This window comes from Aedes albopictus, chromosome 2 (genome assembly GCF_035046485.1).
Source record: "Aedes albopictus strain Foshan chromosome 2, AalbF5, whole genome shotgun sequence".
NCBI classification, from domain to species: Eukaryota; Metazoa; Arthropoda; class Insecta; order Diptera; family Culicidae; genus Aedes; species Aedes albopictus.
The window spans coordinates 12315800-12341146 of record NC_085137.1 but is presented as its reverse complement, the minus strand read 5'-3'; the positions used below and the strand labels follow the sequence as shown (position 1 = coordinate 12341146).

The following is a 25347-nucleotide window of genomic DNA, read 5'->3' as shown; positions in this document are numbered from 1 at the left end:
GGTTTATTTAGAAATTATCCAAGCATTCATGTATCTGAGGAATACCATAGAGTTCCACAGAATATCAGAGAACCATGAAATACCACATAACACCATGGGGTATCAGACTTACCTTTCTTCTTCTCCGGGATGACTTCCTCCGCAGTAACGTTGGCGAAGAGCTCCGTCGCTGTTGCACCGTTTCGACGTAGTACTTGATCGCCCTCATGACATTTGTTCCGATATTTACATCACCAAATCCCGTTCTACATAACTCCAGCACCTGTTCAGCAGGATAATCCAGATATTCCACCAGCAACAGAAACCGGAACCAATTGTTGTCCGCCAGCAACCGCAGGAGAAATCGCTCCGGATATTTGAGGGCACTGCAACGACACACCGTAATGATCGCTTCCACGTCCAGTAGAATTTCCGGATCGTCCCAGCTTTTGCCAACAATAACCGCCTCGCAACGATCGAGCAGTTCCAGCGTGGACAGTTTGAGCGAGTCGTTCGTTTTCGGGATCATGTTCAGGCATCGCACGTATGCCCGTGTTTTGGCACTATCCACGCCAAGCATTTCGATGAATGCGATGCAGTGCGCGACCAGGTTGGAGTCCTGGTAGTGTTCCACGGCCACTTCGGCGGCCGATCGCGCTGCTAGGTTGATCTGAGGGGGTGTTATCCTCGAGTAACACCGCAGTTGATCAAGGTAGAATAGGTAGAGGGCGTAGCACGAGCGATATTGCTGAATATAGTGCAGATAGTTCAGATTGACTGGTGTTCCGTACTTTTCGCAAAGTATCGGATGGTTGAAGTGAGGGATAAGACCATGTTCTTTGAGGACGGCCTGTTTGGCATGCATTTCGTCTTGATCGTTCTCATCTTCGTCACGATTCTTGAACAGATTGCTCCGTACCGTTTCCAGGCAAGGCAGATCATGCAATGCTAGCAATTCTTTGGTCGATATCGACGACACTGGATTGTGTTTTAACCTGTTCATAAAACTGCGCAGGTGAGGCAGCTTCCACAATCTTTGATCGTCATCGGGGAATGTTTCATTTTCAGGGTCCAGAAAATATTCGAATAGAAAAACGGCGGGGTATACATCGTAAAAACTTTGCTCAGCGTTGCTCAAATACTCCGAAACTTTGCGGGACATTTTTAGAACACTATCATTATTAATATCACTGTTGTTCAGTCCTTTCAAACACAAATACAACTCCACCTCTCTCCTACTATCACAGTTTGCATCCGTACTCATCTTTTGGAGACATTCTTCATTGATCATACTCAGATCGAACAGTTGGAACAATTTATTCTCAACCAAGTATTTGGTCAAAGCCTCCTGAAACTCTTTTGCCCGCAACAATTCCATATTCGCAGACAAAGTCTGCGTAGTAAACAGTCTCCTAAGAACTAACTGCGGGTCTGACCGCTCATGGTCTACAAACTTCCCACACGTTGCCAGCGCATTCAGCAATACCTCGTTTCGGCACATGCTTCGTTGATTCGAAAGCTGCGACACCATGAAGTCGTTGATTTCCCAACGCTGGAACAGCTGCCGCAGTCGTTCGTTGAACCTCGGATCGTCGTAGATGTCGATCTTGATGTGGGACAACTGCTTGGTACTCAGTGTGGCGTCCTTGGCCAGTTCCGGAGACCATCGGATGCACGCATTGATCTGAATCCATATTTTGACCAGGTTGTCTATGTTGTTCCGTAGCAGATAGTTCCAAACGGCATGCTTGTCCAGCAGCGGGGAGATTTCCGTTTCTGAAATCATCAATGAAGAAAGAATGGTTAAACTATTTGCTTCAGTATTCTTTTGTCCTTGGACATTGCTGAAGTTGAGGATTATTATGGGTCGAGCGTCAAAAGGTTACGTATGGGAAGAACGTTTCAAGAAGCTGGATGTTAGTGTCTGGTACCGGGCGGAATAGAGAGCGCTACAAGGAAGCGATAGCAGCCGAGTAAAGAAGTCACTGCAAAACATTATGCGTAAAACATTATGGAATAAAATGATATGCGGAAAATTTACGAAACTATTGATGGCATGCGGAGAAAACAGCGTGAAGAGAACGTTAGCGTGTTGACAAACAGATTAAGCATCAGTGAAGTTGAACAAGCTGTGGCGCCCCTGACGCTAGATAAGTTGAAAAGAGGCTATCAAGGAACTCAAGAACAGTAAGAACAGTAAGAATAGTGCTGGAAAGGACGAACTCCCGGTAGAATTTCTCAAACACGGAATGGAAATTAACATTTCCTTGTGTGGCAGTTACGTCCTTATACTGGTACTTGAATGAGAAGACGGTAGGCAAAAACTGTTCCCAGTTGATAGTCAACTTACTTCCCTGGAAACAATTGGCTTTCAACCGAGTCCAGTGAAGGAAAATGCTTCATTCGGCGTATATTGACAAGAAGTTCGGATGGTATAAAACGACTTTTGTCACAGTAGACAAGGTAAAGGACATTCCCGGAGTTGCAGTGAAGCAGCTACCAAACCGTAGCTGCGTAGAATTGTTGAGTCAGTCCTATCTTTGTAAAAATGTCAAGTTCAATAAATGAAATAGAAGTAACCCACCTCACCCAGTTTTTCTATAGACCGTTGACGGCCGACAACGACACCAGCAGAGAAATTCAGAGACGCATTGTGGCAGGAAATTGAGCTTAGTTTGGCCTCCGCAGAAGTCTACAATTGAACAAAGTTCGCCGTCACGCGAAGATAGCTATCATCTAAACGCTGATTAGACCGGCAGTCCTCTATGGACACGAAACATGAACTCTACGTGCAGAGGATCAACGCGTTCTTAGAGTTTTCGAATGGATGGTGTTGTGTTCCATCTACAGGAAGACAGAACTTGGAGAAGGCGAATAAGCCCCGAACTGCATCAGCTGCTGAGAGAACCATCCATCGTCCACACCGCAACAATCGGGAGGCTACGGTGGACGGGCACGTCATCAGGATGTCGCATAGCAACCTGACTAAAATGGTTCTCGAGAGTTATCCGATCGATACAAGAAGACGTGGTGCACAGCGAGCTAGGTGGGTCGACCAAGTGGAGACAATTTGCGAACCCTTCGCATAATGCGGAACTGGAGACGTACAGCCATGGCCCGAGTAGAATAGAGACGACTCCTACATACAACAGAGGACACTCAGGCCTTCAGGTATCAGAAGGTCGGCTCCAGAGGCACGTTATGCTCCATTTGGGACATTTGTGCCATCGTCATACATATAAGCCTATTTCATCATTTACCTGAGGAAAAATGGGACAAGGAGTGGGAATAAGGAAGGGGTGCCCTAGCAGAGGGAATGAACGCATAAGCGCAACGAGAGCTTTCTTGAAAATGCATACAACTTTGTGTAAAAGAGCCACTGTGGACATCCCAAATTGGGAGGAATGTGAGTTCACATGAATAGGCATGTTAGCCAGACGAACATCACAGTGTGATAATCGACAATGCGTTTCAAGCATTCCTTAAAGATCGGGATAGAACTATAGAGTAAATTCTCGCCATGAAAATACCCAATAGAAAATTACAAGAGTTCAAAACATGTTTGAAATACGCAAATCCCTATGAAGAAAAATAGGACAAACCCCATTTTGCTTCTGGAGATTTGAAGTAGGGTCTGGGACCATTTGGGCAGGAGCACCTATTTTGGTCACTTGCTGCTATAACTCAGTCAATTTTGAACCGATAGACTTGATTTTTGAGACACGATCAGATAGGCACAGTATCTAGCCATGTTCAAAAAATCAAGTCAATCGGTTTGAAATTGACTGAGTTATAGTAGCAAGTGCCCAAAATAGGTGCTCCTGCCCAAATGGTCCCAGACCCTAAGCAGATTTTTAGTACCCTCTAAATCGATGCTATAGCTACAATCCTAGGTAAGGTAAGGTAAGGAGCAACCTAGGCAATTCAATTCTAACAAGGCTCTGTCTATGATCTGTTAAAAGTAAGTTAACATTGATGGTCTACTTCCTATGAAACCGATCAATCAGACTAGTAATAGCGACTGCCAGAGAGATTTCCATGTCTAGAATAATCGATAGAACTAAAGAAAACATAAACAAATTAATTGCTCTCGAAGGGACACGAAGCTATATTTAGGTATTCAATTCTTCTTTTTTCTTTCCGTTCAGCTCTGCTGATAATGCAAAAGTTAATCCCATACACTGAGAACGTTTCTCGCTCTGTACGCCTTTTTGAATGAACCTGATCTCCTTACGCGCCCGCCAGCAGTAATGGTTCAGGTCCATTTCATACGCTCTATGACGACTGTTGTATTGTATATGTTGTAGTTCTTCGCCATTGTGAAATAATGCGCAAACCGGTGGAAATGAGGTTACCTCCGATAACAACTGGCAACAGATGCGGCGCGGCCAGTAGTCCGGTTTGGCTCGGAAAGTTGTCGCCTCCTCGCCATCAGGCAGCGTCGATGATGGCGCCTAGACGAGGCTGTAATCTATCTCGGTTGGGTGATTATTATGAAATTTATGAACCAATTGATCGTTCGCTTTTGTTTGTTGTACCTACATATATGTATACGGTACGGAATCAATAGTCGATAATAAAACGAAAATGCAGTGCAGTTAATTGCAAAGTTCACAACTTATTACTGGAATGATAACCTGGGCACATATTGTGTCGTCGAAGTTTTTTTATGGGTCAAGCATAAATGATAACAGGCTTGTTAGGTAATTTCAACTAAATAATTGCTTCAGGATTTGAAGCTTCTCTCAAACATTCGATTACCCTGTTCAGTGCTGAGAATGTCATTTCGACATATCTAAATTCAACTACATCCAGCTCATTTTAGAAGCTCAACCTGAGAATATGATATATGACAGGCTAGGGCGCTGTCCATAAACTTCGTAGACTTTTTTTCGGCCATCTCGGTCATGTCGACAGATGCTGGTGTCGGGGACCCGTTTAGCAGGTCCCGATATAGGGAAGCAGAGTAGCCGAAAAACTTCCACCGCAAAAAGAAAAGAGATCATGAATGAAAATAATGAGCTCAGGCAGAGTAGAGTGTGGAACAGAATGACATGCGGAGATTTCATGATTGTTTATGCAAATAGTGTTTTTTTTTTCAAAATTACGTTGGTACCTTGTTGTGTTGGACTAAAGCAGTCCTCAATAACAAACCAATAACTCATTGACGTATTTTTTGTCGATGACTCAATACCAACACAATACCAAAATAAGCTATTTTCAATACCCAACCAATACTTTGTATTGGTACGTCTCCTGACTTTGGTATGCCGGAGTTATGTGTCAGTTATTCGTTTATTCCTTTTAAAAGGGAGACTGTGAGGGTTGGACTTAACACCATAAAGGCCAAGTAGAATGGGGCGGGGCAAGATGCCTGGTTTAGACTGTTCTATTGAAACGAGCATAAGAGTAGCAAACTTCTCAAACATGCTCAATCCAATGGAATGATGTGTTTAGACTGAGAAAATGACTGTGTCCACTTGCATGCTCTGGGGCTGTTCATAAACCACGTAGACCAAAATTTAGACTATTTCGACTTTTTTAGGGTCGTAGACTTTTGTCCATACACAAATTTTGAAATTTGTATGGAGCGTAGACTTTTCGTTTGTTCTGTTAGTTTTAACACAAGGATGATTTATGAGGCAAAAAACATGGAAAAATTGAGAGTTTTGAAAATGTCTGGAGGATCTGGCATTGCACTTAAAACTTTTGAAAATTTCGAGAAATTTCTTCAAAAATTTCATAGGAATTTCTCCAGCAGTTTTGTAAGGAATTTCTTCTTTGTTTCCTTCAATAGTCATGCCAATTAGTAAAAAATATTGGAACATTTTTGGAGAGATTCTAGTAGGAATAACTGGAAGAATCCTGCAGTCGAGTCTCCCATTAAACACTGCCACCCACTTACTGCCCATAACTGCATAATTGTAACATTTGCAGTTTCTGCCAATATTGATACCGGAGATCATCTCCTAATCATCAATACTTTCATCCACCCAAATGAACTTTATAAGTTTGCTCTGCAAAATGTGAAACAAATACCAAGTCGTTTTAAGTCGTAATTCTGGGGCGTTTCGATGGAAATGCTGGCTGCATGTCCAAAAGGGTTGCAGTCAGACAGAACTATTGTAGCATCGAAGCCTGATTAGGTATGCGGTTCAGTCTATGTTAGTGGGAATTCTGCTGTGATTCTCACGCAAATCATGTGAAAAATCTGGTGGCATTCTAGGGATGTTGAGGAAAATTCGATAAGAACGTAATGAAGATTTTGGTGAGGATTTCTAGGATCTGGAGGAATTGAGAAATTCCGTTCAGAATTCGGCTGTAATTATGGTAGAAGACATTCCGGTGAGGCTAATAAGGAAATATGTACTGGGATTCAATGGCATAGGGCCCATATAGCCGAGGCGGTAAACGCACGGGTATTCAGCATGACCATGCTGAGGGTGACGGGTTCGATTCCCGGTCGGTCCAGGATCTTTTCGTAAAGGAAATTTCCTTGACTTCCTTGGGCATAGAGTATCTTCGTGCCTGCCACACGATATACACATGCAAAATGGTCATTGGCAGAGGAAGCTCTCAGTTAATAACTGTGGAAGTGCTCATAGAACACTAAGCTGAGAAGCAGGCTTTGTCCCAGTGAGGACGTTACGCCAAGAAGAAGAAGAAGACTGGGATTCAATAAATATTTTGTTGAGATATTCTGGTGGAATGCTCGTAATAATATTGAGAATTTTTTTTTAATTACCGTAGAAATTTCAGCGAAATCGTTCCGAACAATCTCCCACAACCTCTCCGTTTCATCCAGAAGTTCTATTAAAGATCTCTCCAGGGTATTCTGAAGAGATTCTTTCAGAGGTTCCATCCGGGAATTGTCTTGGAATTCCTTCGGAGATTCCTCGAGAAATTCGTTCCGAAGTTCATCCAGTAGTTCCTTCCGAAATTTCTCAAGGAATTCCTTCCGTCTGAGATTCCTGTAGAAGTTTCTGTAGGAATTCCTTTGGGAGTTTCTTCAGATTATTTTCTTTTTCGAGTCTTCAGGAATTTTTTTTTCTGGGATTCCGAAAAGAAAAACTTGTTACGCACAATGCGTGCGGGAAATTTGAACATTTTTTAGATCAGTTTGAACACCACTGTGATTGCCCAGACTACCCATTATTGTACACTGAGGCAAAAATACTTAGGAATTTAATAAGTCGCAACTTATGAACGGACGATTTTCATGTTTCATTACTCGCTTATTGATTTTATAGTTGTCGCGAACGCGTTCCATATCTACAACTTAAGATTCACATAAGCGACATGGTTGTGAAAAAGCCATAATTAAAATCTATGAAAATCTTTACATTTAGGGTATGGATTCCAGCATGCTGCGTCTTAGACAAACAAGCATTACTCACAAATCAGTTTTCGGAGCTGTTGGACACTCAAAATCAAATTGATTTTATTTAAGTGTCCATGAATTCTCCCAAATCAACAACAACGATGGAATTATACGTAAGTAAAATGATCGATTCCTCTTAATTGATCTAGCGTTAATCGTAAAAGTGACAAGAAGCAAGTTTGTGACATTGTATGGTAAAAACAAATAATGCAAACATGCATTATTAAATGAAAGCACAGTCGAATACACTCCTTGTCACTTTGTTCCATGTAGTCGATGAAGAGAAATCGAACATTTTACTTACGCGGTAATTCAAGACACATGACATGAATTGGAGCAGAAAGATTTCATCAAAAAATCCACAATAAATGAATACGAATATCATTTTGCTTATGACATGACATTCATAATTACTAATATGGATTTCTATAAGTTTCAGTAGTTGGTTTCAATAAGAGCAAACATACGATAGTTATAGTTTTGATTCAATGATATCTCTAAGCAAAACTTTGATTTTGGTAAGTGACTGGACATACAATTTTCTCTCTTTTAATCATAAGTGAAATTTATGGCGTTCATCAATAATCGTAGTGTCACCAAATCTTAAGGGGATCTTATGCTCTTCCTAAGTTTTTTTGCCTCAGTGTAAAATTTATGCACAATTATAAGAGGATAGGGACGCAAAGCGAATTGTAGCGCCAGTATGGAGACATTTGTTTACGAGGACGGAAGCAATTCAAATTGTCCTTCTGTGGTGCGAATAGAAACGGTTTTATTTTTCAAGCTAGCTAACATACACCTACACACTCCCGGCACACAGCTTGTAAACACGCACGAGCGTTCAATTTTCTTGCAACCACCTCTCTCAGCGCGGTTGTCAAACACGCCGTCGCGACGCTGTTCGGAAATGGTAAACATGATCAATCCACCATTATTCCGATTTTGTGCTCGTGTTCAAAGTTTATTATTTTCCATTCGCGATGGAAATGTTGATGGATAGTTGTTAAAAAATTAACTAAAATAGGCTCAAAACAATTTTTATCCTTCTCCTCGCTTTCCAACGGCTTGACAGCGGCAAATGGAGATATCGTGACAACAGTTTTGATTATATCCGCAGCACCTAGATATCAATACTCTTCAATCAATCACACAGGTTCAACAATGTTTAACATAACCTCCATCTTCAATGTTTGGCTCCCGATGTTTGGCTCCCGATGAGAGTGCATATTGAGTCAGTCCGCGACACTCAGATTCTGACATGAAAACCTTATTTTATTCTGATGATTTTCTAGAAGAAAGTGCTGAAAATCCACGCTATTGACTAATTTTACGATATTTTTCAATTCGTTTGTAGTGATGTACCTTTTATCAGGTTCACAAACAGGATGCACTTTATTCTAACGGATTATGAAATTGTTTGGACAAAATTCATCATAAAAGTAATAAAACAGAGGAGTGCTCTGCCCCGCCCTAAGCTAAAACGTTTGCATACTCTTTCACGCCAGCGAATTCAATGGAAAACGGATTCAAACGAATCAGAAACGTTCAAAAGTAAAAACGTTCGCAAACCAGATTGAGGGTGAGTATTACGGAAAAAATTCCTGGGTGATTCACAGGGAGTACTTCTGGATAAATTCCAGATGAATTTCCTGGATGAATTGTATTTGGAACTCTTGAAAGAATCCCGGAAGAATTTCCTAAAAAAAATTTCAGAAGGAACTCATGGATAAATTCTTACGTACAATGCTATAAGAAACTTCTTGAGAATGCCAGAAAGAAGTTCCTTGGAAATCCAGGAGTTGTTTCAGTGATTCCTCCAGGAGCTCCTTCTGAAATTCATCCAGAAGCTCATTATTGTTCACGTGATTCCTACAGCAGTTTCTCTTGATATTACTTACGGTGTTCATTCAGGGATTTATACAGAAAACCCCTCAGAATTCATCCAAGAAATTATTGTAGGATTCCTCCAAGAACTTCTTCAGGGGTTCTTTCAGGAGGTAATTCCTAGATTTTTCCATGATTTCTCAAGGAATTCGTTCTGGTATTTTCAGAAAATTCTTGCGAGATTCTTTTAAAAATATAATATTGGATTCCTAAGAAACGTGGAGCCCGTATCTCAAAGCTAAGTGGTCTCCCACGGGGCCTAAAGTTCTCAGATAGTATGGGGACACAAAAAACATGTTTTTTTTCGACGAACAAATATCCTATTCTACTAAAAACTAATTCTACTTTCCGATTTTGAGTTATTGAAGAAAAACTACCTAAAATTCAACATTTTGATCATTTTTTGAGATCCCAATGAAAACCTACCATATTTTGCTCAATAACTCAAAAACGAAAAGAGATATCGCATAGATAAGCACATGTTTGGTCCAGAGATGAACCAGCCCAAGGCTGAAAGTCTCTAAAATAAAGCGAATTGAATGTTTGGTCCTTTATGGTCCTAATATCGTCAATTTTAATGGAATAGGAGGCAATAGGGTATTTTTACGTCGAAAAATAAAATCATGATCCCGAGATGAACTAGCCTAGGGGCAAAAATCTCGTTAATACGGATAAAAAAAAAGAAAATCATGATGATTAACCTGGGCTTGTTAGGTTAACAACAGTACTTAAAAAAATCATGTTTTTTGTGTCCCCATACATTTTTTGAGAACTTTAGGCCTCGTGGGGACCACTTAGTCTTGAGAAGCGTACTCCAAATTTTTACATGATTGTTTTCGCTAAAACGATCGTTTTGCACTACATATAAAACTTTTAACATTTCTAACTGTCGCAAAAATAGAGACGGCCTTCGCGTCGTGTACCGTAATCTGGGGGGTAGTTGATCAGCGGGGTGAAGTTGATCACAATGGGGTCCACGTCCTTCAACCGCTGAGGACGCCTCAATTCTGTTTCAATGGAAGAACTTTTGATGTAAATCGATCGTGTGAATATATTTGAAGAATTATTGAAAATTGTTATGGCAATAGTGACAGATTTTACATAAAAAAATCGACTTTTTTGGATGCATATTTAAACTCGGCGAAAAGACTGCCTTTCAAAAAATCGCCTCCCAACAACGCCTTGTATAACGGATGACTCACAAAACACTTTTATTTATTCATGGTAGGCTTATTGAACATAGCTTTGAGTTAAATTTGATGTTAACATATAAGTTTTATTTGAAAAAAGCATATTTTTGCGAAAGAGAGACGTTTTTTAAGGCAATTGCATACCTTTAGGCGTTTAATGTGGGTCATTCTGTAACTTACTAAACTTTATCTTATTTTTAACTTACAAATTTCACCAGTTGTAAGAATTTTAAAAACTTATTCGGATTCAGCATCATCAAATTTAGTTTGTTCAATAATTTTCCATTCTTAGAATGTTATGTCATTGGTTGATCAACTTCACCCCGGATTGAAAGTTTCTAATTTGGCCATTTGAGCAATTTTTATAAAATTTAGCAACTTCTTGTAAGAATTTCGTTTACAGAACTTGAAACAGGTCCACTCAGTACATGTTTTAAAAATATTTGTTTGGAGTCATGTGTATTGTACTTGATTTTATTCAAAATAATAGAGGAAAAGTGATCAACTTCCCCCCAGATTACGGTACTGAGTACACACACCATCAAAACGCTCTACTCATCCAGTCTCCCTAGAACGTTACGTGAATTATGGACGACGCCCAGCGCCTTAGGAAATAAGGAGTGTATCGTAAAGTAGTTGAAAATGTTTACAATAGCCTCAAAAATAGTTTAATACAACTTTTGAGTAATTTTATTTTTGGAGATACTGTATAAATCCTTGAAAAAAGAAATGGCTTTCATGATTTTCTAAAATGTTCTTTTAACTGGGTTTTTAATCTAGATTACTGAACGCATGTTTTTGAATTTTTGCACATTTTCTAAAAAATTGAAATTGCGAAAAAAAATCGATAATGTTCGAAAATTGTTAACTTTCTTGTGCAAATATAATAAGCTCCAGAATCCTCATGAAATAGGCAAATTATTTTTTTCAAGAAAAATCTCCACTGCATTTAAGCGCAATTCTTAAAATGAAAAAAGGCCATTTTTGAGGAACCCCTTTTTTCTATGCTCCTCCAAATCATGTTTACGCAAATAAAAAATAAATAAAATGAAAAATTCGCATTTTTTTAAATACCCTATTTAAAAAAATGCGAATTTTTCATTTTATTTATTTTTTTTTTAATTTATGGACGAGTAAGTTAGAGCTAAAAATAGAATTTTATAACCTTTTAAGATATTAAAAGCAGAACTTCAAAGTTTGACCAAAAAATAGACGTTTTTTGGAGTGGACCATTTTGTAGATATAGGAGATTTTTCTATCGAAAATATGAATTTTGAAAGTCGGTGTTGAATGATATGTTATGTGTACATAACTGTTAACAAGCATCAATATTTACCAGATTTTTTATCGTACAAATTTTATTCGCTACAATTTTTTGAAATTTTGAAAAATCCTAACAAAATTGCATTTTGTGCAGATTTTTATTTTATGAGGTGTGTTCATTTAATCATATTTTCGATAATACTAAACATTTTCCAAATTTTTCCAAGCTGTTCTAAACTTAACTATATTGTGAAGATTTCATAGAAGAACCGAAATGAAAAGACCAACCCAGCTTCGTGATAGAGCATCCTGAACATTTTCAACTACTTTCCGATACACTCCTTAGTCAGTACGTTAACGCGTTGAATGAATCAATACAATAATAAACAATCACGTAATTGAAATATTCCACGAGCCTCTAGGTATGTAAGCTATAAAGTGAACCGCTAGAAGCATCAATACAGTATCAATTTCTAATCGTTATTGCATCAGTGGATTCCACCCCCTCTCCCAGCACCCTACTCGAGTACCTACCTTGATTCTTGAAAAACAAGTCCAACGCCACGGCGTTCCGGTACACCTCATCCTTGGTGTAGAACGTATTGAATGACATGGTTTCCACCTCTAGCACACTGTATTCACTGTCCAACTGCTGCAGCAGCCCCGCCAACTGGCGCACGTTGGCCTTCAGCAGGGAGTACACTCTCCAGTTGGCTTCGATCAACCGACCTTCACTATAGTCTTCGCCGGTTTCGATGGGCCGGCTTGAACCACCACCGAGACCGGAGCACTGCTCGAGCGTTTTGTCCAAATGGTCCCGTATAAAGTCCCTCAAACTGAGATCACTGGTTTCCGCCGCGATCTGGTAGAACACATACTTGGGAACGCGATCGATGTTGGTCAGGATGTGTTCCGCCTTGAAGAGCTGACGGTTCGACAGCAACCGGTAGACGTACGCGTTGACCTGCGTGCGAAATCGAAGAAGTACAAACGTTGAATGAGCGGTGCTTGCAACTCGATCGCTAGATGTAGTCAAAGCAGGAAGCGAGGATCGTTTTGATTGATTCTTGAGTGCATCCGTGTGGAACGGCGCAGGGGTGCTCAACTCCAGGAGAGAAATTTTCTCCCACTACACAACAGTGGAAAATTGTTACATCGAGTTAACAAAATGAATAATAATTAGAGTGGGTCATCGTTTATATGGAAAAGTTAAAAATTCAATGGTATCCCATCAGATCAAAGCTTTTTTGATCCCATTTCAGGACCCAAATAAGTGTGCAAAATTTGGGCACGATCGGTTATGTCTACGTTTTGCGCATCGCGTTTGAAGTTTGTATGGGGATTTACATGGGAAAACACACTTTTTTGCATTTCTCTCATAACGAGCTCGAATTTTTCTAAAACCGTGTAACCGATAAAGTGAAAACATAGCCTAGGGTGTCCTGAAAAACTTTGTCGAAGACCGCGCAGTGATCTAATGCTTATGAAAAAAGTTATAGCGTTGGCATTGCTTGGCGAAACATCATGATTTTGTTGCTATTGTTATTCCTTTACATGTTAAAACATAAACACATGCATGCGGTTGGTTGGTTATAACTATTTTCACAAGCATCGGATCGCTTTGCGGTCTTCAACAAAGTTCTTCAGAACATCCTAGGCTATCATTTTACAGTATCGGTTAAAAAGTTTCAGACAAACTTTTTCAACTTATGGCTGAAATGCAAAAAAGTATGTTTTCCCATACAAAATCCCATACAAATATCAATTGCAATGCGCAAAGTGTAGACTCAACCGATCGTGCTCAAATTTTGCACAGATACTCAGGACCCGAAACGGAACCAAAAAAGCTTTGATCTGAGAAAACGCTTCCGATGACCCACACTAATAATTATTCTCCATAAGATTGTAAAATTGTAGTCTGGATGCTTAATGAGGTTTCCTCACAATAATGTTCAATACATTGTTTTTGTTAATGTAAACCCGAATGGAATGAAATGAAAGTTTAAGCCTTCTACATATTTCAACTTAGTTCTAATTTTATCTAAAGTGTACACAGACAAACAGACGTCACACTCTAATCGCTTCTCATCGATCACCTTTTTAACGGACGATAAAAATATTCAGTAGGTGGTCATTGAACACTCGCGGCGTTGGCAACACTTTTGCTCCTATTTGACGTTTGCTCACTACCGCCACCTAGTGGTGGCACAGTGCGTTTTAGCATCGGGCGATTACGTTTTCGTGTCGATGTTTTTTAATGAAATTTGTTCAAGGTGTTACGTCTGTTTCTCTGTGGTGTAGATGTAATTATCAAATCCCTGAGGCATCTCTGACAATTCCGTTCAAAAGTTCCCACGTGGTACCAAAGATATCTCAAAAGAAAATATCTGGGGTTTTCTTGAAACATTGGACACCACTGTTACTCAAAGTGTCCAGAGAGCGAGAGTGTAAGCAGCAAGAACGTGACGAGAGAATCGCAGGAAACGATCCGGCCGGTTCGATTCAACAATGAAGATCGGTCACCGGTTGCTGATAAGGACCACGTCGTCGTCGTCGTCGTCGTCGTCGTCGTCGTGGTCGGCCAAGTGGCCAAAACGAGGAGAGTGAAATTTTGTGTTTACGGCTAATTAATTAGCTGATAATTCACTCAAATTTATTGAGGTAATTTGTTATACCAATCGCTCGAATGGGAGTTCATTGTGCGCGCGTGAGATCGATACCGAAACGATGTTTTTCTTTCGATTTTTTTATTGCATCTGAAGCGGATTTAGACCACAAGCGCTAATTTTGTCCTGGCTGTTCCTTGAGGCCTATTCATAGCTGCACCCAACTGACCCAATCAAGACGAACCTTATCGCTCTGTCTGTCTGTGCCCGAGTAGTTAGTTGGTGAGCTACTGGCACGTTCTCGTTACATCTGGCTTAGGGTTGTTTGCCCATATGTACAATACGCACTGATAAGCACTATTTTCAAATATAAACAACGGAATAACGTGGCGGCGGCGACGACCGGTTGATCTGATCATCTACCTCAGTCTAGATGGCATACGTCAATCAACAGCATCCACTTCAGTTCGAGTTTCTCAACATGCAGATTGAGTTACAGAAAGGTAACAACACCATGTAGGATAGAAGCATCAGTTTTGTCCATTCGGTTGTTTTGGCCATAGTGCGTTAAAACCAGCAAAAAAAATATTTTTTTCTACATACTTGATCCCAATATAATATGATGATTAAAGCTGTAACAGGGTGTCTACTACCTGGAAAAACCTAGAAAACCGGGAATCCTCCGGGAATTTTATTTAACAGGGAAAAACCTGGAATACTCAGGGAATATTGTGAATACTCAGGGAAATTTAATACAAATTGGGTCGTAAGAATAAAAAGTAGCTATTTTTAGTACTTGAAGATCCACTAGAAAAACGACTACATTTTTTTTTTCAGAAGCACCTTCAGGTTTTCTTCCTGGAATTTCTTTGGAAATATATCTTGGTATATGCCCCAGGATTTCCCATAAAATTCCTTCCGTATTTTTTCACATTTTTCTTGGTATTTCTTTCTGAATTCTTTCCATAGATTCTTCTGAATTCCTACCAGCATTTTCCCAAGATTCGTACATTTGTTTTCGGAAGTTTTCTTTCAGAATCTTCCAGGATTCCTGGATTGTAATTGATTTCTTCGGGAATTTTTAGAGTATTTGTTCCAGTTTTTTCGGTATTGCTCCCAGTTCACGGGGATTTTTGCCAGAATTTATTTCGAGATCTCCACAAGAGTTTCTTTCAGGATATATAGCAGATGTTGTCGTGGAATTTCCGTTGGAGTTTCTCTAGGGATTTCTGTTGAAGCTGCGATTCCTTCTATTGCTCTTTTTGGTACTTCTCCAGGAGATCTTCCTGGGATTTCTTCCAGCGTTGCTACAGGAGTTATTCCTAAGATTTTTATTTAAACTCCTCCTTTTAAGAAGTTTTTCACCAATTTTCAGCAGGCATTTCTTCTTTCAAAGATTCTCCTATAGTTACTTCAATAAATTTTCGGAAGCTTTCTTATGTAGTTCCTCATAGAATTTCTAGCATAAGAGGGGAGATTTCCTAAAGGTTCTCGCGGGATTTATTTTGAAATTTCACCCGAGATTTCTCTTGGTGTTTCTCTCGGGACTTTCTCCTAAGATTATTTTCAGAGTAGGTATCTTCTGGGATTTATCATGGAGTTCTTCTCGTGATTTTTTTAGGCTTTTCCTCGTAATTGTTTACCGGATTTCTTGCAGTGATCCAGCTGATATTTTTTTTCTGATTTTCTCGGAATTATTCCCAGAGATCTTTCAGGAATCCCTACAAAAAATAACAAGATTTCCCGGTGAAATTTATGGGAAACCTCCGCAGACTTATTGGGAGAAATCAAAGGATTTCGAGCAAACTTTGAAAGAAAGGACTTCCTGAGAAAAACTGAGGTATCTCGAAAATTTCTGGGAGTAATCCCAGGAGGAAATATTAAGGAAATTTTAAGAAGTTCTCTGAAAACCTCTAAGACAAATACTGGGAAGAACTACGGGTGAATTCCAAGAAAATTATCGGAAAACTCTCTGGAAGAAATTCCAGGAAGAACATTTGCAAAAATTTTGAGATACTTTTGGAAAACTATCCTGAAACTACTAAGAGAAATTCCTGGAAGAACTTTGGAAAAATGTTTGCAGTATCTCTGGGAGGAATCCACCGATAAACTATAGAAGAAATCATGGGGGTAATAGTCTTGCACAACCTCGTGAAAAACTCCTGTTGAAATTCTGGGTGGAACTGTTGTAGAAATCCCAGGAATAGCTATCAGAAATCCCGACAGATTACCGAAAAAATCTCGGAAGTAATTGTTTATGGAAGAAAATACGTAAAAACCTCAGGTTATACTTGAAAAAACTGGACAAAGCCAAAAATAAAGCTTTGATAAATTCAAGAACGAGCTCACGGAAAGAATTTTGGTAGAAATCCAAGGAGAACTTCTGGAAGGAATTAAAAAAAATGTTCGAGCTGATTTTTTTAGAATGTTTGGATGGCATTGTAGGTGTAAATGTCAATGCAATTTCTTGCAGGTCACCCAAAAGAACTCGGGAAAAATCTAGTAAATACTTTAATCAATTTTTGTGTGGACACCTACAGTTTTTGAAAAATCAAGAAATGGGGCACGTTCGGTGTAGTACTAGATTTGTAGTAATGAGCTGAATTTTAGTATGGTGAGAAGGTCAATTCTCCGTTTCTGTAATGAAATGGTGCAAATAGCGTGGGTATTATGATTCCTTGCTTAATTTGATGCTGTTTGAGCAAAACTTTGGATAACTATGTTGTTTATGTTTCAAGAAATGGAGAAAACAACAACACTGTTGTCCAAAGTTTTGCTCAAACAGCATCAAATTAGGCAAGGAATCATAATACCCACGCTTTTTGCACCATTTCATTGCAGAAACGGAGAATTGACCTTCTCACCATACTAAAATTCAGCTCATTACTACAAATCTAGTACTTCACCGAGCTGTCCTATTATAAAAGGGCAAATTTTAAAACTTTCAAAATTTCCCCCTGGAAAAACCTGGAAAACTCAGGGAATTTTATTTTGTCTCGTGAGTAGACACCCTGTGTAAAAACCATACAATTTGATTACAAAAATGCAAGAAAAAAAATTCCTCGTAAAATCTGCTCCTGTACAGGGGATAGACAAAATGATCGGGACAGGCAAAATTTTCACTTTTCAAAAAATGTTCATTTAGCTGTGACTTTTCGAAAAAAGCATCAAATATTCTCAAATTTTCACTGTAAACTGATCAACTAGTTATGTATTAGTGGACAAAATTTGGAAAAGATCGGGCTATTCTGCACAAAGTTATAAGCATTTTAGAAAAAAGGTAGAATTATCCGATGGCCAACTTTGAGCTGTTATATCTCCGGATTCAATGAACCGAATGTAATGAAATTTTGACCATTTATGACTTATATAATGAGCTTTGAAAAACTTTTGACTCAACTTGAAATTATTAACAAGAGAAAAAGTTATAGCGATTTCATTTATTTTACGATTTTTCAGTGAATTGGTCTATTTTTCATATGCATCCCATTACTTTTTTAATGAGTTGCCGGCTATATTAATACTTTCTATCAAATCATATTTATATTCAAGACAAATAGAAGGAATTTAAGTGAACTATAATTAGCATCTTGAATTTTGAAACGATGATGAAATTTAAGAAAATTTGATGTTTTATTAGAAAAATAATCTAATCTTTATAATTTTCTTCCGTGTTAAGAATTTTAAGTTAAGTCAAAAGTTTTTCAAAGCTCATTATATAACTCATAAATTGTCAAAATTTCATTGCATTTGGTTCATTGAATTTAAAGATATAACAGCTCAAAGTTGGCTATCGGATAATTTTACCTTTTTCTAGATTATTTATAACTTCGTGCAGAATAGCCCGATCTTTACCAAATTATGTCCACTGATACACATCTGGTTGATCAACTTACAGTGAAAATTTGAGAATATTTGATGCTTTTTTCGAAAAGTTACAGCTATTTGAAATTTTTTCGAGAAGGGAAAATTTTGCTTGTCCCGATCATTTTGTCTATCCCCTGTATGTCTATTTTGGCCAGCGTGCTTCTAATTCGGCCACCCCCTTAAGAAATACATGTGATTACTCGAGTAGGTGAGAAAATCCAACGAATAACACATTCAGTTAAATAAATGACTGAAGAACAATAACTGATATTGGTTTGATTGAGATAAGAGGTAAAACATCAGAAATAATGTCAATATTTAGTGTGGAGAAGTGCACAATAATAGCTCGTTAAGATATTACAAGATCAAAACAATAGCAAAAAAAGATTTTTCGACCATTTTCTTGAAAAAAGAAATGACAACATCCGGCATCAAACCTGCGACCCTAGGAATCACGGGCAGTGACGCTTGTCACTCAACAGCGGCTCACTGTTGTGAAAATCATGGTAACAAAAGCATGAGGTTCTTCATTTTCCCAGCTCAGAAAGGGGCACATGGCATTTCACTAACTATTAGAAAAACCGATTCATTGGAAGGAACGAAACTTCTCGAAGGCAATTTACTGTTTTGACTGCTTTAAGAATTTTAGATCCTTTTTCTGTCTTCCAGTGAATCAAAATTCGGCCATCGCGCAACAATAATGACAATGTCGCAACCTGTATTTGTTGCGACAACCCACCCAATGCGACATAAGTTTGTCCCAACTTGAAAATAATAGGATAAACATCGTACACCACGAATTTGGAGATTTTTAAGCCTTGCATTGCGATTTTCGAACGGTAATTTCGAGTCGGTAAACACTGCAACTCTGCTGAAGATCTATCATCAAACTGTTTTGACTTTGGGTTAGTAATAATCGATTATTCACGAGTTGAAAAGTACGCAACGAATTCAGCTTCCGTTCTGTCTGCAACAAAAATTTTGAAGATCATGTCATTATCTGTTACCAGTAGGGATAAAGAGTAATCGTCGCGCCTTCTTTGTTGCTTGTTTTGTGCCACTTTTGTCTGACAATTCTCTTCACTGCTGTCTTCCAATATGCGATTCATCTAACATCTTCAATTATACACCATTAGTAACTATCTCGTAACTATATTCAGCGAAGTAACTTTCCTATAAGACACCACATAACAATGTTCTTTAACCATTCTACATCTGTTCTGTCTGTGACAGAATTTAATGAAATCCAAATACTATTCAACGGAGAACTCGGGTGGGACTCACTAAATACGGAAAGAAATCGTTTGCCTAATTCTAACACTAACATTGAGCCATCTCTATGGGTATATGTGTTCCATTTCGTGCAGAAGAGCTAAATTAGTTCTTTGTAGAAATTTTCAGATATTTCTACACGAACAAAAACTGACATCATATCACATTGAGTTATTGGTGTGATATTCTTTCAATTTTTGAATAACACATCAAAATCACATCGAGCATGACATGACAGCAAAAGTTGTACGATTTGAGATATGATTTAGATATTCTCGTCTGCCCGGGTGGGCAAAATATAAAATCAAAGTTGAGAAAGACATACGCAGCGCCTCTATTATGACCAGTGTCACTTTAAATGCAAAACTCAAGTATTAGCTTGATTTCTGCATTTTTCCTATAAAGTATGGATTAAAACCTTTCATTTTTGACACATTGGTTGTTTCTAAAGGATTATCGGTTATTTAAAAAAAAAATTTCCTTAGACTGGCCAAAACCGGTGCGCACACCCTATTCGAGGTACCGTCAGTAAGGGTACATAGGGGAAGCACTATAAATCAAGGGCGTAGCCAGCTTTTTGGTCATGGGGGGCAAGCACCCTTAGTTAATTATATAGCTTTTACAACTTTACGCAACACGATGAAATTTAATATAATAAAATTATATTATAAAAAGCATTATGCAACTCAGGGGTTCCCAAACTTTTTTAGGTGGCGAACCCCTTTCAGAATTGCCAAAACATCTCTGGGGCCCAATAATTTTTTTTAGAAAAAAAAATTAATGAACGTAACCGATTTTTTTTTTGGGTAAAGTGACGTAGGCAGAAATCTACTGTGGGAGGGATTTTCGACGATCAATGATACGTTTTTTTTCTTCGACACTCACATTTCGTTAACAATGATGCCATGAACATTCAATTTAAATTGAAAAAAGCGACGCGGCCGAATTTTTTTTTTCTTCTGAAGGCGTTTTATACTGAAAATTTGTTTCTCAAATTGTGGCTATTGGGGGTACCAAATTAAAAATTGGTATGATTTGCACAAAATAGAATAAAAATTCAACAATTTTTTGGTAAAATCGCGGGCCCCCTGGACTGGCCTCACGGTGATCACTGTAATCCCCCATTTTGCCCCATACTGCTTATCAAAAATGAAAAACTAGTTTTTTCATAGATTTTCAAGCTCTCCTCTATGTTTCCGTGCTTATCATGAGAATCATTATACAAATACTATTGAAAAAAATGATAGAGTTGATTTCCTTAATGAATGTGGCACGGGATGTGGATTTAGCCCCAATTCTCCCTAATTTTCATGTTTCAGTGCAAAATTTGATCAAAAAGCATTTGAGGATCTCCACTGAACATCTACGTTAATGAAAAACGTTCAATATTTTAGCTAAGAAAATTCACGAGGAGGGTGGAACATTTTCATGTTGCCCAGCGCACAATAAAGTCCCATTTTACCCCATATTCCTCAAAAAACTATTCTAATTAGTATTTTTTTATAACTTTTCAAAGTGTTCTCGAAGTTTTCATGTGAAACAGAGCAATCACGAAATAAAATTGATTTACACCATGGCAGACCACAAGGAATGGCCTTTTTTGCCCCGATTCACACCAATTTTCATGTTCAAAATTTAACCAAAATGCATGATCTCCACGGATGATATACATCCATGAAAAACGTTCAATATTGGAGCAAAGATAGTGCACAACGAGGGTGAAACATTTTTCATGTTGTCCATATCACGATGATGCCCCATTTTACCCCATATTACTTAAAAAACATGTTTTTTCATAAGTCTTCAAGCTATTGTCGATGTTTCCATAAAAATTAAGGGAATCATTATATAAATAGTTTTGAGGAATTAAACAACTTTGATTTCAACCTTGGCTAAGAACGGGAAGTGACCTTTTTTACCCCAATTCACTTTTTTTATGTTTTATTGATTTTTTTTCCACGAAGCATATTTAATGTAAATACTTTACTTCACTTTATCTTTTAATGAAAGATGAAGAAGAAAAGATAAAAAATACTACAGTATATACTAGTAAGCTCCGATAAGAATAAAGTACACATTCGTCATTTTTAACACAAAATGGTCAATTTTAGAGGGCTGTAAATTGGCTTCAAGGGCACCAATTATTCTGAAATTTTAAGTGCAGCTGAGAAATAACTTAAGTGCTACCGCATAATTGTTCACTCTTACAGTATATACACCTTTGTAGAATAAACTTAATCTCTGCAATTGATTGTTTTACAAATATTTTAAATAGCTTGAGAAATAAAAAGGTTGTTTTATTTTGTCAAAACTGACAAGCTACCACGACACAATTTTTTTAAAGTTTCAAAATTTTTAAATTTTGTAGGTTGTTCGCCATTAACATTTTTAATTACTTCCGAGTTTCAGTTAAAATTTCACTAGAACTTGAGATACAGGTTTCCAAAGATTAGTTGTGTTTGTTAAAATTTTTATTGAAATAAAATATTCTGTAGAAAATCATAGCAAGTGCAGCTGGAGAAATTCGTTTCGAAAATTCATGGAGAAATTCCTGGAGGCTGCCTCAATACTGGAGGAATTTGCGCGAAAATCCTTGAGGAATTAAGAATCTCTATATGGAGGAGTTCGTAGAAGAATACCTGATTCCTGAAGGAATATCTAGACGAATTAATTTCTACAAAAAAATACATTAGGAGATTTGTTAAAGTAATTTGTTTATAAATTTCTGAATACATTTCTTTGAGTTATTCTGCATAAATCCCTGTAGAAACTTCTAAATGGATCGTTGAAAGTTTTTTTTGATGGAATTCTTTTTAAGAAGTTTTTTTTTCTGAAGGAATCTGTAGAAGATTTTCGGTACGAGTCCTTAGACAAATGCATCAATTATTCTCAAATTTTCACTCTAAGTTGATCATCTAGTTGTGTATCAGTTGACAAAATTTGGAAAAGATCGGGCTATTCTACACGAAGTTATAAAAATTCCAGAAAAATGTATAATTATCCGATAGCCAACTTTGAGCTGTTATATCTCCGGATTCAATGAGCCGAATGCAATGAAATTTTGACCATTCATGACATATATAATGAGCTTCGAAAAACGTTTGACACGCGTTGTTACTTTCCTTCAAAACATATTTATATTCAAGACAACTAGAAGGAATTTAAATGAACTATAATTAGCATCTTAAATTTTGAAACGATGTTGAAGCTTTAGAAAATTTGGTGTTGTTACGTACTGTCAATGTATGTGATACACTTCGTGATTCGTCGGTTGATGTAATGTGTTCGGATAGGCTGAATGGCTTCTCAGAGGAATAATAATAAAGCAGACTTTAGTCTAATCTGAAACTTGAAACTCTACGGATATCTTTTGTACATAGCTGATCACGACAATCCCGTCAAACCCTAAAGTGAACTTAGCACTGTTCTTAGGTTCTTAGCCTTTGCGTAATAGTAGTGCTTCTGCTCTACAAATAATATTCGCTATTAGACGGCGAATATAAAAGGTGTTTTATTAGAAAAATAAACTCAGTGTACCAGTTATGGCTATAGTACCTCAAATTCGCCATAGTTGATTTTCGATCTTTTATGATGCAAATCAACAAGAAAAAAAAATAAAACAACAGATCGAGCTCACAAAAGATGGATGCAATCATTTAAACTTCACAAAAAGCTCAAATTATGATAGAAATAAATCATTTTATCATTTTCCTAAAATTTTCGGCTTCCTTGCACCCTATTTCGCCATAGTGTACCAGTTATGGCTAATCCCATAAGGAACGCATGTAAATAGTGCGAAGTGGAACACAAATTAACAACTGTATCCATAACTGGTACAGGGTTCCTATCATTGGCACACGCCGTAATAAATACTAAAAGTTGTTTTGGACCCGTTTCTATGTTTTTCCTGTAAAGTATGAAAACTAATCAATCATTTGATTTGACATATCGATGACATTCGACGGTCTTCTTCTTATTTTTGTAGAAATATTTCTTCTTAGGTAGTGCGATAACTGGTACAGGCACCCTAATCGTAATAATTTTCTTCCGTGTTAAGAATTTTGAGTTGCGTCAAAAGTTTTTCAAAGCTCATTATATAAGTCATAAATAGTCAAAATTTCATTGCATTCGGTTCATTTAATCCGGAGATATAACAGCTTAAATTCGGCTATCGGATAACTATATTTTTTTCTAGAATCTTTATAACTTCGTGCAGAATTGCCCGATCTTTTCCAAAATTTGTCCACTGATACACAAGTAGATGATCAACTTACAGTGAAAATTTGAGAATATTTGATGCACGTTTCGAAAAGTTACAGCTAGTTGAACATTTTTTGAAAAGTAAAAATCTTGCCTGTCCCGATCATTTTGTCTATCCCCTGTATATCGGCGGCAGAGGTTTATCTTCGATTTTTTGTTATGTTTTGCATTAAAATAGTGCAAAAAAGGCGAAAATGGGTCAAAATGAGACATTTCCCGAGGTCTGCACAAGCGAGACCGCCACCATTCGATTCCTTGTCATTTTTACATAGAAACTAGCTGTACCCGGCAAACTTTGTCTTGCCTACTACGTTTTTTGACGTTTTAAGTTTTTGGCCAAGACCAAATCCCGGTCAAAATGTATGGAAGATCGATTTTCAAAAACTCTCAATTTTTCCATGTTTTATGCCTCATAAACCTTCCTTGGGTGAAAACTAACGGAACAAAACTAAGACGACCAAAATCGAACCTTTCGTTCGCAAGTTATGCGCGGTCCCACGTATGCCATTGCATTTTTATATATTTATATATAGGTAGGAAAGGCATCAATTTTCAAAACTAGCGGCTTCTCAAAGTTGCGATTTTGGGTCCATTTTTTTCCACTGTAAACCGGTTGGGAACCCGTGATTTAACCCTTCAGCAGTCATGCTGTTGTATTTTATACAATATGTACGTTAAAGAAAGCTTGTCTGTTCTACACAAATTAATGTGTTGCTGGTAGCGGTGGCCACTTTCTGGAAGATGTATGTTTTTTATTCTCTCGTGCATTATTTCTTCGGGAGCTCATAATGTTTTTTGTTATTATTTGTTTTTTTTTTATTTCAGTTCGTAAGTGAGGACTAACATAGAATTTTCTTTAACATTTTTTTTCCAATAGAACATAATGAAAACCCGTCCGAAGATTTTTCAAAAATGTCTACATAATGTCTTCCATGACTAACTGAAGTTCTTACAGTAATTAATCATCCAGTTTGTCTATTGGCTTATTGACAATCTTGAAATGTCCTGGATCTCTATTCTTCTAAGAATAAACCTTAAGTTGTATTGTCCAGATTACATCTTTGTCGGAATCTCCCTAAAGATTGTTTTTAATACTCATATAGGCGCTGTCCATAAACTACGTAGACTTATTTTTGGTAATCTCAGAATTCCTGGGTGAATTCCTGAAGGATTTCCTGGAGAAACGTTTGATAGCACTTTTGGCATATAAGTACTTATATGCATGAAGTAAGCCACAGTGACTTCTGCGCAATCGAAACCTGCGCTGTCGTGGCTCTTCTGTGACCTAAAAGTTACTTGGAAGCATCTCTGGAGGAGTCATTGTCTCGTTTATTGTAAGAATTCCTGTTGGAATCCCTGAGTAAACTTCTGAAAAATAAAGAAGATAGATACCTGAAGAATTTCCGAAAGTATATTATATTTCCCTTTACTAGCATTTACCTTATTTGCTGGTATGCTAGAAACATACTGAAAAACTTGTAATTAGAAGGCACGAAATGTTGCTAATGGGGAACGTTCGGTGTAGTACTAGATTTGTAGTAATGAGCTGAATTTTAGTATGGTGAGAAGGTCAATTCTCCGTTTCTGCAATGAAATGGTGCAAAAAGCGTGGGTATTATGATTCCTTGCCTAATTTGATGCTGTT

At 37.8% G+C, this 25347-nt stretch overlaps 1 protein-coding gene across 2 annotated transcripts in view; it reads right to left on the bottom strand.

The window, feature by feature from the left end:
• The window catches only part of LOC109398300 (spatacsin), a 39657-nt gene that overhangs the window by 7810 nt on the left and 6500 nt on the right, over nt 1-25347 (bottom strand). The window contains exons 2-3 of one of the 2 annotated variants that reach the window (XM_029880202.2): nt 12232-12661; nt 113-1755 (exon numbers count right to left, since the gene is read on the bottom strand). In XM_029880202.2, coding sequence (XP_029736062.2) covers nt 113-1755; nt 12232-12661 — 2073 coding nt within the window. The remainder of the gene's footprint in view (nt 1-112; nt 1756-12231; nt 12662-25347) is intronic. The other variant, XM_062849172.1, reaches the window with a different exon arrangement.